We start from the raw sequence: 15,960 nt of genomic DNA, 5'->3' as shown, positions 1-15,960 counted from the left end.
AGCAGGGGTAGGGGTCTGGCGACCATGCTTTCAGGGGACATCTAGGTCAACTGGCATAACAAAGCTTATTAAGAAAATGTTCTGCATCCTACTTTAGTGAGTGGCGCCTGAGGTCTTAAAAGTGCAAGCAGCCATCTAAGATGCATCAATTGGTCCCAACCACCTGGAGTAAAGGAAAATGAGGAACACCAAAGACACAAGGAAAGCAGTGGCCCAAGATACAGAAAGGACCACATAAACCAGAGACTTCATCAGCCTGAGACCAGAAGAACCAGATGGTGCCCAGCTACCACCAATGACCACCCTGACAGGGAACAGAACAGAGAGCCCCGGATGGAGCAGGAGAAAGGTGGGGTGCAAAACTCAAATTCTAGTAAGAAGACCAGACTTAATGGTCTGACTCAGAGTGGAGGAACCCTGGAAATCATGGCCCCTGGATTCTCTATCATCTCAGAACTAAAACAATTTCCAAGGTCAACTCTTCAGACAGGGATTGGACTGGACTGTTGGATATAAAGTGATACTCGTGAGGAGTATGCCTCTTAGCTCAAGTAGATACAAGAGACTAAACGGGCAGCTTCTGTCCGGAGGTGAGATGGGAAGGCAGAGAGGGTTAGCAGCTGGTTGAATGGACATGGAGAATCAGGGGTGGAAAGGAGGAGTGTGCTGTCACAGTATGGGGAGAGCAATTAGAGTCACATAACAATGTAGGTATAAATTTTTGTATGCGGAAAAAAAAAAAGCCCAGGAGGTATACAAAAATTTTAGAGCTGCCTATCTTTAAAATCCATAAAATGGAAGATCCAGTGTCTCTTTCAAAATATGGTTTCTCTGTTTAAGACAAAGTTCTTTTCTTTTGTTTTCTTTTTTAACCATGAAGAATGTATATCTATCTGGTATTAAATGGCTATGCAAAGAAAATTTTATCAATATTATTATCTAATATTCTCCTCAGGGATAACTTGAAAACAATTCAGATTATATCAGTCAAATAGGAAGTCATGGCACCTCAATCTCTAACAGTGAAAGAGCAATTCATGTACAAGATAGATCTTAGTTCTAACATTTTCTTACCCCCTTTCCATACGCTAATATGGAGTATACTTTATGTCCTTCCCCCCAAAATAGTTTATTTAATGCTAAATCTCCCCCTACAAATATAAGCCTAAATTTCCTTTGTACAGTCATTCTTTGTGTTGGAGGGGGACAATATTCTCTTGGATCTCTCTTCTATAGCTATTTCAAAAGCTTAAGTAGGAGTTTAGTCTCACCTCTTCTGTAATTGGTCAAATTACTTTTATTTCTTCAATGATTTTTGTTTTAAGTCTCTAAATCAACCCCAACAAACATTTGGCTTTTAATCTGATGTCTTCAATTATTTCCACCTTACGGGCATTTGACTCTTATAGCATAAAGTTTGCAGGAAATTATTCCATAAATAATGCGTGGAATAACTGCGGCCAGGAAAGAAAGATTCCTTCCTTGTCTTCATCTACATGGATACCATACCTCTGGGCACTGCAGGCTAAAACTCTGCTGGCATTTTAAAAATTCTATTTTGCGCTCTAAGTGCAAATGTAATTTGCTTTCCACTGTCACTCATAGGACTTTCCTAGCATTATTATTTTCCAAAGTACCTTCTTCCCTCGTTTCCTTCATCCCTTTCCATCAAGTGTCCATGTTCAGTGTTATTTCCCCCCCTGCCCTGCCTCCACCCCCATGCATTAGCTGTAAAATAGATGTAAAGCTTGGTGGAAGTCCAAAAATTTTATGATCAAAATACATACTTAGCAAATTGTTTGGCTAAATCTTTCATGTATGATGAAAGATTACTACCACAATTCATTAGCAAATTATAGACTTTGAAATGTAGGCAGGCAAATATTTGGCCCTGTATCAATCAATTTGGACCAGCTGGGTAGAAATTCACACAATTTCAGGAAACCCGGGAAGTAAAGTGCTCTTTCATTTTTCATTCACTTGAAACATTAAAGAAAAAATATCATTCTATAAAAATGTCCACTTTTCAAGAATTTAGCAAAACCATTTTAGAATGGGTTTTATTTCAGTCAATTACTACTTTAGTGACCAATAAATTGATCATTTTTCTTGTAATTAGTTGTGGGAGAATACTGCCTAATGTACTCAGAGGCACCCTAATACTAGATCATTATAGTCCCATTTAAAAGCTAAATATGTAATAATGATTCTATTGCTCCCCCAAAAAGGGGGGGGGGGCTTCTACACACACTAAATTAGCATGAAAACTAATTCTGCAGTTATTCCCAGTAAATAATATCATTAACATTCCTCCTCTGAGCCTCCCTAACCTAGTATGGTGACCTTGTACAAAGATTCTGATTGAGCCTGTGTCTGTCTGCTTTCGTTAAGCTACAAGGCCATATAGGATGACAGCTGCACTTTGGGAGCAACTTAAAACAAATTTCATCTTAGTGGCATATAATCCAGTGTTTGGTACAAGACGCATGGAAAAGTCAGTGTCAAAATTAAACAATGCCAGGCTTTGCAATGAGCAGATGCTTTTGCCTTGCAGCTGTAAAAACCTTAGAACAATCCAGCACTCTACTGTCTGGTCACGCAATGACCACAAAGCAATGAATACATTTTGTCATTATAGAAAACGTTTACTATGAGCTTTTAAAGTCTGTTTGTTCTTGTTTTCTTTTTCTTTAAATAAAATAAAATAACAGAAAACACTGAGGGTAATGTAGCCCTAAAATGAGCAATAGAATTTATAAAAAAAAAGTATTATTTACCACACTACATATGTTTGAAAAAGAGTAACTCCTTGATGGAATAGCATTGAGTGATACACAAGGCACATTAGACAAAAGAAAAATTACCATAAGCAGATGTTTTAGGAAGCTATGGGCAAGTTATTTTTGGCATATAAGGATAAATACGTAAATAATTTTTTCCATGCAGGCCTTATCTTAATATACCTAGTCTATGGTCTAGCTTATGTTTATGAGCACTTTATAATCACTTCTCCATATTTTGATTTACTTCCTTGTTTTTTTTTTGGGGGGGGGTTGAGGAGGATGAATGAGGAGGTTATTATTCTCATTTTAGAGCTGCAGGATACTTAAATGTAAAAATATTTCTCAGCTTAAGTAATGTGGTACTTATTGAGATCTATGAAGAAACTGCAGCCTTCCCCATCCCTTACCCTACAAGAGAGAACTTTCTCTAACATTCAGGAATCTAGGGGTTAATATTTTATATAGAAATAAACTTTTTTTCATGAGGTGAAAGGCTCCAACCACTGTCAGTTAAACCAAAGAGCCAATCCCACCTAAGTAGGTGACTGCATGGTCATGATCAATCTACTTCTGTTAATTGAGGTACTGGCTTTGAATATGGCTTTTTATTGTACCTACAAAAAGGAGAATCTAGTAGCCTCATCTTTATTCTAAATAGTCTCTTGCCAAAAAATTCAGTAAGTTTTTCTTTATAATTCAAATTTTTTCTTGAAGTCTTTTTGTCCCCAAGGATATCAATTCATTAACACCTTACTGCTTATAAATTTCATTAGATGTTTTGTTGGTTGAAGGTTTGAGGATTCCCATCATATTCCTCTCCAACCTAAAACTTAAACACCTCAGTGAACAAGTCCCAACGTATGTAATGACCACAGTAATAGGAAATGAATCTAATTTTATTCTAAATATCAAAGAAGGTTGTGATACCCTCTTCAATTAAAAGTCTTTGAGAAATAAAATCTAAAAGATTATTGTGATTGCTTTTTGCACTTCTGTATTTTATTTTCATAGAATGCAATTAAACCACATGACATATAAAACATATCGATGCATTATGCCTTTTTAAATATAAATTCTACACATTCGTTTAAACAGGTAAGCTAAACTTAGAAAAAACTGAAATGTTTATAATTATTAAGTTATACACTATTGGTATGATTTTCTTGTTTTCCTTACTAATAGCTATAATTAAAATGAATTTAAATGATAGTGTCAGTAATATATGCCACCAAACAAAATTAAGCCATATCACTAAAATATATTATAAAAGAATTAAGCTTAACTGTAAATACATACAATATAATTGACAAGTATTTCTAGATTTAATCCCTTGTATCTTAACCCACATAGTTGAGAATAAGAACTAATTCTTTTACAATGTCAGTATTCCAAATGACAGTATTTATAACACTAACAGTTTTATGAGTAAGTAGCAACAACTATAAATCTGCAGAAACTAGATTTGCTTATATTTTCTTGTTATTTCATAATAACTTTGGTTAATAACCAGAATTATGCTAATAGAACTGTATGAAAATATTTTGTTTGGAAGGGTACTCCGACTTTACCACTATTAATTAAACAATTTCAACTCACATTTCATACACTATATATTTTTATGGGACCATATAGAGATTTGCAAAAATGACTACTTCAAATAAATGGCTCTCTTTTAAGTTCATTTTATCCTTTTGGGTTCTCTCAATCACAGCAATGTGTTTTTAAAGTATATATTTTACTCAAAAAATACATATGTAAGTCACAAACCAAAAGCTAACAGATGTGTGACTTCTAATTAGTTATAATAATCTCTGCTTCAGTGCCATTAGAATGAGCCTTTCTCTTCTTTTGAAAACTAAAAAAGCTCTCCTTTGAATTTTAAACTGTCAGGGTGCTTCAAAGTCAATATACAAAATCTGCTTTGATTAAAATTTTGGACATCTACAGTGATAACTTTATGAAAGGAAAATATTAAATTATAATTATCCTAAACAGACACAGTCTTGTGAAACTAACCCTACATTCATGTTAAAACAAAAGAGTTGAATATAATGAATTTGATTCATCCTCGGACACAAAGCTTCACCACAGTAAACTCAGTCAACTGTTGCTCTTGTGCCTATATTCATGGTGCTTAAATACTGCACTTTAAAACAAAAAAAACTCCAATTGGCTTTTCATACATCCATCCTCCCCAAAAATAACGCACTTGAAAAACTCCAATGATATGAAAGGCTTCAAGGCCTCTTTTCTCCCTTTCATATCCCCTTTTTTTATTTCTGTTTGCAGTAATCTGCCTTTCTCTTTTTCTTTCTCATTGCTACAGAGCAAGCGAGGAGGCTCAGAGCTTTGAAAAGGGGGCTCAATGTGTAATGGGTCCACCAGAATTAATTTACTTGCGCCAAATCCATTGAGCACAGAGGTTCCCCCCTCCTCCTCTCTTTTCTCAAATCATTTGGAGTCGAAGGCAGCCCCCAGCCTTTGTAATTCTAGTAAAGCACTTAAAGTGCACAGTAGGTGTTCATGAGGACCATCTGGTCAAAAGCAAAACAAGCTGCTGATTTTGCTTTTGAATAGAATGAAGCAAGTGTGAATTAGTCTCTTCAATTAGCACTATTACAACCTGTCAAGTGCATATTGTAAAACAGGATTATTACAGTATTGGTCACCAGTGCAATTATTTACTCTCTGCCTTTTCTTGCATATAAAAATGTCCTATGTTTATTAGTTTCTGATAGCTGAACATAATTTAACCCAGGATTTCAAAACTACCAACCTACAAATCACAGTTTATGAAATGTGGTTGGCCAAGATGTTAGAATATAGGTATCTTATGTAACAAAGGGTAAAGCACCGTCCTTAATTCTTAACAAAATTTTATTGTTTCTATCTTCTCAAAATGCAGGAGAAAAATACTTCCATAGGCTGAAAAATTTTCCAATTGATATTCTGAAATACTTTCAGAGGGGGGAAAAGACTTGTCATTTCTAAATGGTTGCCATTGTAAATATTATTTAAACTTATTTCCTAAGGGGATAACTTATTAAGATTCACAGAAAATCTCAATATTTATAAAATGATCATCACTAATTTGTTTATTTGAAGTGGTATGATTACTACAGATCTCAGTTTTAAAATGTAACGGGAAACTAATAATATAAATGCATATTTAAAAGACGAACTCATAATCTTTTTTTGAATGATGAATAAAGGCTTGAATTTACTGCCTATTGCTTAACAAATTATATCTCTTTCATTCTTGCTAAGATGTCGTTTGTGATTTCAAATTTAAAAAAAATCAAACTATGGTATATGCTAATTAAAACTGGTTCATTCTAAGTGAGCTTATATATACCATTTATCTAGCAGTAAAAACAAACCACTTAAACTTTTAATTAAGTAAGCACACAACTTCATTTACCCTCTTGCACACGCACATTCTCAGCTACCCCACTCTTCCTTCAGTTCTGTGCCAGCATCCCCTATCCTCCCCATACTGGAAAACAAACAAACAAACCAAAAAAAAAAAAAACTTAAAACATTTACAGAAAGGGCATGTTAGTTAAGAAGCTACAGTCAAATCTACTACTAGAAAATCGCCCATTAGTATGATCTGTAAAAGACAACATATTTAATTACTATTACTGGCATCCAGCATTAAAGGAGAATAGTCCGAAATACACATTAGCCAAGTAAGCAGAGAAAGTTAAACAACTAGGCACAACATACAACCTGACTCAAGGTTCAAATTTTCAGAATAGCAGTTAGCCTCATTTTTTTCACAATTAATCATTATAAATTAATCAAGTATGATTTACATATTTAGTTCACTTCTTGCTGCTCATTCAAACTCCACTGGCTTCCCACTTCACAATCAATAGTTTGTACAACATTGTATTAGTAATGAAATGTCTCACTGCTACATGCAAGATATGTCTTTATAGGTTTCAATTTTTTCCCTTTCATTCCCATTAAGAACCCAACTAACATTAATAGGAACAATGAGAATGTTGAGGTAAAAGAAACTTGGAAAAGACTAAAATAATTCCAATAGCTATTCCTTATGCTTCTCACTCTAATAGATAAATAAAACTCCATGATTCTGTACCAAAAATACCTAGGTTTCTTATCATTGTTCTTCTGAGTCATGCCTTTATTCCTTAAGCTTCTATGACATCTATTCTTTAAGAAAAATGAATATTTTGCCTAATAGAAAGATTTTGCAATACTAAGATGGACAACAAAGAATCAGTTTCCAAGAAAAGTTGGCTTGATTTCAGGGACTTTATACCCTTTCGACACCTGGGTTTAGGATTTGCAGTAAGCAAATCAATCTTTTTTTCTTTTTCCTTAATTTAACCCATCCCAAGTGCATTTGTAGCCACAGATTTTAAATAGTATCAGAAAGAATTACTGGAATCTGTATAATTATGTTTAAAAACCTAAATTCTCAACGTAGAAAATTTGTTAAAGTAAGCTTGTTTAAATTTTCAAAGAAATTTACTATTTTAAAGTGTGACAAGTAGCTAAATAAGGACCCCAAAATGTGGAAAACAGGTTGTCACAAAGCTGTTGTTGTAATATTTGATAATTTTTACAAGCTGTTTTGCCATAATAGGAAAGAGAAAAGCTTTTTCTCCTTATGACTATTTGCAACTCTCTCCATTTTGATCTTTTTATAACTGTCATTCCCTTCTCCTCAGGATAATTTAAGTGGAAGGATTTGTAAAGAGCTTTAAGAAAAAATAACTTCAATATCTCAGTAGCTTAAATTAAAATCTAGAGTACCCAGAGGACACAAGTCCTGCATTGTGAAGCACGAAACCACAGAGCCAGAATGACAAACACTTGTACAAGTATCAGTTTATCACCACTAACTTGCAGGAACATAGTCACTGAGGAGTTTATGTGAATTTCAAGTTGAATCTAAATTTTATTTTCTAATTCATTATTTTTTTTGAAAAATGTATTTTTGTCCAATTCAAAGTTGAAATTATAAGTGCCTATTTCAATCTTGTTTCATTTAATAGAAAATTCTCATGGGGGGGAATATTAAAAAAGCTTTCTCTTAAAAATGCAAACGCTATGAAAAATTTAAAATATCCCAAAAATGGTGGGGCTTTTTTTTTTCACCTACAACACAAAAACACTACAACACACACACAAAAAAAAATACTACTACACTAGAAAAAAGATTAAGGTTTTGTTTTGTGTTTTAATTTCTTCCTTTCTCCAATGTAGTATATTGGTCAGAATTCATTCTTGGACCAATTAAACAAGACTGACAAGAGATTTTTCAAAGTGGTGACAAAGATTAATGTACCCTTTCAGATACATGGTATCATTAAGCTTTAACAGTAATAGTAAAAATGCAATTATAAAATAAAACTGCAGAATAGTCTCAAGATTTTATTTTTTAATCTTGGTGCAATCAAACTGACTTTCAATCTTACAACAACAACAAAAAACAGACTGTACTTAAGTGTCACGGTGGATTGCACGGCTGTAGCATAAGAACATCTTGTCCTCCTCCTGAAACCCTCCAGGTATTCCACAAGTTGAAGGAGACAAGTTATAGGACTAGGCCTGGTAAGTGTGATCCTAGGCCTAGTAAGTGTGATCCACATCCTTATTCTAAGTAGTACAGAATAAAAGAGGTGATGTGTACCTACTTACTCTAGAAAAACCAAAGATATCAGAAACAACTAGACTTATTTTTTTCTAGCAACTAGTAATAGAAAATATTATTTTAAATCAACTAAACAAAAAGAAGAAAAAAGGAATAGCAAAGAAAAATAAATAAGTAAATAAAAAGAAATAACCAAATTCCTGCCAAGACTTAGAGAATACCTGTCTTTGCAAAAATATTTCTGGAACTTTTTTCAAATAATATTTATAAAATGGTATGAAAAAGATTTACTGTTTTCAAATCCTTGAAGTTTGAATAGATATTTGATAATCTAAATACCAGGCCATGGAGAACAGTTTCAGCCAACTGTGGCACACAATGGCACATTTACAGAATTTTAAATATTTCTTTTAATAATTGATGTAGTCATTTTGAATCATTCTGCATAGGATATCAGGTGTGAGCAGATTGCATTAACGCTGCTTAAACATATCAACTTGTCAGTATGGCCAACTCGATTTCGGAAATATTTGTAGTATTTTCCCATCGAAACAGTAATAAAGGCAAAATAAATATATGCCACTGCTTTATAATCACCGAACATTAATGAATATTTTATGTCTTTTTAAATCTCCCTGTTTAATTTAAAAGGGTGAAATTAAGTCTCCTCCCTGCAATATGCCAATTATCTGTAAATCAAACAATAACTTGGCCATTATGCTCCTTTTTGTTAATATAAGAGAAGCTAATTTGAAAGCACTGAATGGCATTTTTAGACCATCAACTTAATACTCCTTTCTGCCCCCTTGTGGAAGAAAGTTGAAACACACCCAAACTATAGAAACCAGCAATGTTAAAAAAAAAAAAAAAAAAAAGGAATATTTTAGCTATAAAAATTTCATTCAGAAAAAAAGAAGGCAGTCCATATTTATCCATCATAAACTATTCTATTGATAAATTCAAAAAAGTAAATCAACAACAGTGTGAAATTAACCTCTTATTATATTTGTTTTGTTGATTAAATTGGAGTTACTTTGAAATTAAATTTCCTTGTTTAATTATATACATATAACTTAGATTTTACTATCATAAAGTTGATGTACTCTGAGATATAATATTAAAACATTATTTCTAATGTAAAAACAATAATGCTTTAAAAAATAAAATTTTAAATTTAGAGAACAGAAGAATACACACTACGGGGGTTAAAAATGAAACATTTATATATTTAAATGTATACATATTTAAAATCTTGAAAAAAATCAAATAATTCAAATCTACGATTCAAATTAGGCTTCAGAAAAAGATTTAAAGACTTTAGTTACCAGTCAACAAACTACTCAAGTGATACACAGAGAAAATAAACTTAAAGCAATAAAAGTTATTTATGTCAAAGTCAGAAGCTGAAATTCATTGACCACATAGGAAAAAAAATAAACCATTAATAGCTCAGTCGTTACCGAAACAATTCACACATCTCTGAAAAAATTATTAGGGTGAAAGTGGCTTATTTTTTCAGCATGACATAAGTAATTATTTAAAGCTATATGGTCTAAGAACAAATCTATGAAATAATCCAAGATTAAGAATGATTCTCTTTTAAAAAGCATTAGTAGACAAATGATTGTTGCCTTCACAACTTACAAGGTAATGTGACATAGTCACCATTTCAGTGTTTCTAAACACAAGTCTTGTCATAGCCTTACGCATTTTTTTCCCATGGAAAGAAATGACTGACTTTTAGCTGGGTGGGGCCACAGGCATACCAAGAACATGCCTCTTCTCTCTTGGGGGAAGTTCTTTTTTGAAATAGTGGGCCTGGTTGGCCACGTTGAAGAAAATAATAACATTATAAGTAAACTCTTCTCAGATACTCTGAGCTAAATGAGGGTCTCCAGAAACTTTTTACTTTAAAAATGAATACTGTCCAAGCCTGGGATTGAACTGCTTAAGAAATGCCACCTCATATTCTTTTTAGCAACAGGCAGGGTACATATTATAAATAATGTATTTGAGAAAAACTTTTCAAATAAATATATTCTCCAAAATGCACCCTGTCAACAATTTGCAAATTAATATTGTGAATAATTACTACAAAACCATAAAATATATCACATAATATTGAGTTATTTTTTAACAGGGGTTTAAATTGGTATTTTCAGAATTATCAAGAGCTCCCATTTACAACATCTATCTTTCTAGGTCGTCATTTAGTTTATCTACAGTAATCACTGATGCTCCAGTTAATTAAAATTAAGAACCCAGTAATGAAACATAAAGAGAGTTTCCAACCAGAACAGTTAAGCCCTCTTTAACAGGGTCAACATTAGCTATAATGAGCTACCTTTATTCCTTAGCTGTGAGACATAACTCACCTCTTGAATGGTACTGCTTCCTGAGAAGTTCAGGTTGTACTCCCGCTGGACTTCTCGGTGGGTGATGATCAGCATGAAGTTTTGATTTAATGACTCCTGCAGGGCACTGAAAGGGTTGAAAGCAAAAACAAGGAACTCAGGGATGAACAAGTTCTAGCATGCTTTACAGCTAGCTGCAAAAACCCCAGGAGTACCCTAACCTCCACACAGGCATGTCCGGACCCAATGTTATCATCTTTTCAACTCCTAAAGGCAAGAAAGCACGCTGAGAACAACCAAGGGGAGCTAACCTGTTAACTCCTTCTCTACCAAGGTGTTTTTAGACTTCAGTTCTAAACATTCTGCATACATAAGAATTTTCTGTAAGGAAAGTCATATGCTATTGTCTACGTATGTATTTCCTCCAACAGAACCAAATTTGTCAAGCATCTAGTTTTATCAAATTTCAAATACGCTACTAAAATGTATACTCAAAGACTGGTTCAATTCTTATAAAAATAACTGTTCTGGAAGAGAAGAAACATAAAACTATTGTTTATACTTATGCATGTAGTGTTGTTGTTAGGTGCCACTGAGTCGGTTCCAACTCATAGTGACCCTATGTACAACAGAACAAAACACTGCCCAGTCCTGTGCCATCCTCACAGTCGTTATGTTTGAGCCCATTGTAGCAGCCACTGTGTCAGTCCATCTTATTGAAGGTCTTCCTCTTTTTTGCTGACCCTCTACTCTACCAAGCATGATGTTCTTCTCCAGGACTGGTCCTTCCTAATAATGTGTCCAAAGTACACAAGACGAAGACTCACCATCCTCGCTTCTAAGGAACATTCTGGTTGTACTTCTTTCAAGACAGATATATTCCTTCTGGCAGTCCATGGTATATTCAATATTCTTCGCCAATACCATAATACAAAGGCATGGTTTCAGTCAAAATTCAGATTAATTTTATTTATGACAATGTTGAGAAAATACTTTTTCACCAGTATGGAAAACAAAAATCTAACATTACCCCACTGAATAATGTGTACTGTCCATCTTGAATGTAATTATGCCATGCATATGGCATTAGGAAAATATTTTGGATGTATACAAGGCTCTCACTCCTCCTTTGCCAAGCTGTAACTATGTGAAGACATATATGCAACATAAAGATTAAAATTAGGCAGCAAAACTATCCCAAAAGGCTGTCCTGTTGTCTCTCATGAGTTCAAAGGTTAATTATAAACTTAAAATACCTAGGAAACACTAATTTATAGGATGAAATGCTATTGATCAAAATCAAAGGAAATTATATTCCACTAAAATAGAGTTTCTTGAGGCAGGAACCTTTGCCCTTGTATCCTTAGCACTTAAGCATAATGCCTGACGCACTGAAGATAACTATTAATCGAATAATGAATAAACTGCGAATTTTCTGAACACAAGAGTCTTACTCATCTTTGTATCTCATGCAACAATGTTACTTTATAGAAAACTACCATGGGAGTTAGATTTTGTTTTTGATTCATTTATTTATCAACATTAACTCAATGCTCAGTGCTAAGGGAACCAACTGGAACATTACACAGTTCTTGTCCATGAAAAACTTCAGAGTCTAATGGGGGTAGATAGATATATAAACAACCATAGTATAATGTAATAGGTAAAACTGATAAACTGAAAAAAAAAAAAAAAAGTATAAGGAGAACTGAGAAGGATGTACTTAACTTTGTCTCAGTAAGTCTGGAAAAAGGGTTAGGGTAAAGATTCAGAAGATAAGAAATACATAAACTGAGATATGAAGGATAAGTAGGAGTTCAGAGTTTAGCACTTGGAAGAGATGAAATTTTTGCTTTGTTTTGAAAATAACAGGTAGAAGAAGACAGCATGTTCATTCACTCACTCAGTTAACACATATTTCCTGAGCACCTACTATGTGCATGACACTGTTCCATTTGCTAGGGATACAGTGGTGAACAAGAAAAACATGATCCCTATCTTCTTGAAACTTACATTTCAGTAAGGGCGACAAACAATAATCAAGTAAGTGAATAAATAATTTCAGAGTGCTAAGTGCTGTCAACAAAACAGAAAAGGATTACAAGATAAAAAGGTAATGAAGTGGTGAGGTAAAGGGAATTACTATCAACGGAATAGTTGGGCAAGGCCTCTCTGAGAAAGAGACAGCAGGGGTCTGATCATGTGGGTCCCTGTAGACCATAATAAGAAATTTGGATTTTTATAGTAATTACAAAGTAAAGTCATTAGAGGGTTTGAAGAAGGAAATGCTAAGATCAAACCAAAGGTTACTCTGGCTGCTCTGGCTACAGTCAGGCAAGAATGGAGGCAGGAAAGTAGATAGGAGGCTAATCCAAGTAAGAAGGGATGGAAGCTTAGATGAAGGTGGCAGAAGTGGAAACGGTGAGTTGTCGTCAGGTTCAGGATATATTTTAGAGGTAGAATCCAGACAATTCACAGATGAAGTGTGAGAGAAAAAAAAAGCCCCAAGGTTTCTAGCCTAAGTAAATTAAAGAATGAAATTGTCATTTAGCGAGATGAGGAAAACCGGGTAGAAGCAGGCTGGGTGGGGGAAACTGAGAGTAAAGTTTTGAATTTGTTAAGATTGAGATACCTATTAGACATCCAAAAAGAGATATTATTTACAGTTGGATGTAAGAGCTGAAGATAAGGCAAGAGAGCTCAGAGGAGGAGAATCTAAAGCAAGTAGATAGTATTTAGACTTTGTGGCTAAAAGAAATCACCTAGGGAAACAGTGTACCTGGAGAAAAGCAAAGAGGCCAAGATGGAGCCCTGGGGCATTCCAATTATTTGAAGCAGAGGAGGAGTCAGGGTAAAGGAGATTGATAACCATGAGATAAGAGAAAAATCAAGAAAGTCTAGCATAAGGGAGCCAAAAGAAGTAACTGTTTCTGTTACAAGGGCACAGTCAATTATGCCAAATGCTGCTGAGACATCAAGTGCAGTAAGGCCAGAAAAATGACCATGTTCAGGAAATGGTAAAAGGGTCTGTATGGCATACTACGAGGTGATTCAATTCAATCCTATAAACATTTAAGGAATAGCTCTGTATAAAGAACTACTGATTCTCATTTTTGAGCCTTCTTGTGTGGTGTCATTTTATTCATAATAAAATTGCGGTTTAGAAAGGTTAAGTAAGTGTCCAAGGTCATGCAGTAACTAAGAAGTAGAACCCAGTTCTAACTTAGATTTGATTCTATATTCTTTATAACTCAGCATCCCATCTCCCAAAACGCTAGGCTGTTTGGGGAGCTACAAAGATGAATAAGATTGCCTGCTAGGAGTTCACTCATTCATTCATTAATTCTGTAAATATTTCATTCTTATTATTTGTAATAATAGAAAAAAAAAACAAAAAACACAATCACTGACCTCAAGACAGACTGTCAGAGAAGTTCAAACAGATATGGTCAATTGCGGAAATGGGAGAGATTACTCTGAAGTGGCTTGAAGAAAGATGGATAGTAATTTGACAAGTAGATATGGAGGGTGATTTCAAACAAAGAATAATTTGAGCAGAGATGGAGATTGGAGAATATGGGGAAAGACAGACAAAGCAATAAGGAAGAAGTGTAAAGGGATGTAAAGGGGTTTGTGAAAGAGGAAACTTAAAAAATCTAAAGGACTTACATTATAGAGGGCTTCAAATGTTAGGCTAAGGAGCTCAGAGTTGCAGGAGTCTTCATTATTATATAAATCCTGCGTTATCTTTATGTATGAGTCTACACGTTTAATATTTTTAGTGCTTGCCTTTATGCCATTCCTTAGACATGTTTCTTGATCTTGATTGGCAGACTTATGCAATAACTTTGCAGAAAGGTTTGCCAGGACCAGCCTTGATGGCCAGACTACTTTAGAAGAACATCAGTTTGGTCTAGTTCTATAATTCCTGGATAGCTCTGAGTGAGGGTAAGTTGGTAAGAAGAATATCTACTACTCAGGAGTCAGAGACAGACTTGAATCCCTGTTCCACTACTTACTAGTTGTTTGACCTTGACAAGTAAATTATTTATTGTTTCAACAGTATTTACTGAGTGTCCACAACATATGAGGTCCTATTTTAGGTACTTAATTATTCTGTAGTATCAGTTTCCTCTTCAGGAAAAGGATAATACTTTCTACTTCATACAACTACGAATATTAAATTTTTTAAAACCGAATGGGAATTTTTAATGCATATAAGTTATAAGATGATCTATTACAACTTATTGAAAATAAAATACTTTTGAAGGGTACTCATACTTTAAAATCTTACAATGACAATGAAACATCAAAAAAAGGAGCTATGGTGCTTTTATGGTAGTTATTTTTCATATTTTAGTTCCACTCCCCTGCAGGAGTTCATAGAGGTAGAATATTTTTTGGTGTACTGAACACAATTATATATTGTGCCTAATGTTATCCAGACTCACAGTGTTCTTTTTTACACAGAGCTTGTGTCGGTATTGATCTACCACATTCATGCTCCTTGTGAGGGTGGTTTTTTGGAGGAGTAAGCTGAGGGTATTATCTGCAACCTCAGACTCCAGCCTGATTCATTCACTTAGCCATTAATAATAATGGTTAGTCTTTCAGTTAAGCACTTGACCAGTAGCCAAAAGGTTGGCGGTTCCAACCTACCCAGAGGTACCTCGGAAGAAAGGCCTCGTGATCTGCTTCTGAAAGGTCACAGCCTTGAAAATCCTATGGAGCAGTTCTACTCTGCACACACGGGGTCACCGTTAAGGTGGAAACTTGACGCAACTAACAACAACAAGAACAAGAGTCTTTAACAAGTGCTACTGGTATTTTCAATTGCCTCAAAAGCAAGCGAAAATTGGGCAATGAAAGAGGAAGACTAAAGAAGTGACATTCAAATTGTGGTGTTGGTGAAGAATACTGAACATACCATGAACTGCCAGAAGAACAACAAACAAATTAGAATGCTCCTTAGAAACAAGGATGTCGAGACTTCATCTCACTTTGGACACACCATCAGGAGGAACCAATCGCTGGAGAAGGACATCATGTTTGGTCAAGTAGAGGGTCAACAAAAAAGAAAGAGGCTCTCAATGAGATGGACTGACACAGTGGCTACAACAATGGACTCAAACAAAGCAATAATTGTGAGGATGGTGCAGGACCGGGCAACTTATACATAAGGTCTCTACGAGTG

The 15,960-nt window shown here is 34.5% G+C and overlaps 1 protein-coding gene across 4 annotated transcripts in view; it reads right to left on the bottom strand.

Moving 5' to 3' along the window:
- FAF1 (Fas associated factor 1) overlaps positions 1-15,960 on the bottom strand; it is a 573,118-nt gene that overhangs the window by 283,133 nt on the left and 274,025 nt on the right. For all 4 annotated transcript variants that reach the window (XM_023727090.1, XM_023727089.1, XM_023727088.1 and 1 more), the window contains exon 7: positions 10,788-10,893. In XM_023727090.1, the coding sequence (XP_023582858.1) occupies positions 10,788-10,893 (106 nt within the window). The remainder of the gene's footprint in view (positions 1-10,787; positions 10,894-15,960) is intronic.

This window comes from Trichechus manatus, unplaced genomic scaffold (assembly GCF_000243295.1).
Source record: "Trichechus manatus latirostris isolate Lorelei unplaced genomic scaffold, TriManLat1.0 scaffold00015, whole genome shotgun sequence".
NCBI lineage: Eukaryota > Metazoa > Chordata > Mammalia > Sirenia > Trichechidae > Trichechus > Trichechus manatus.
This window is presented reverse-complemented; position numbering and strand designations above follow the sequence as displayed.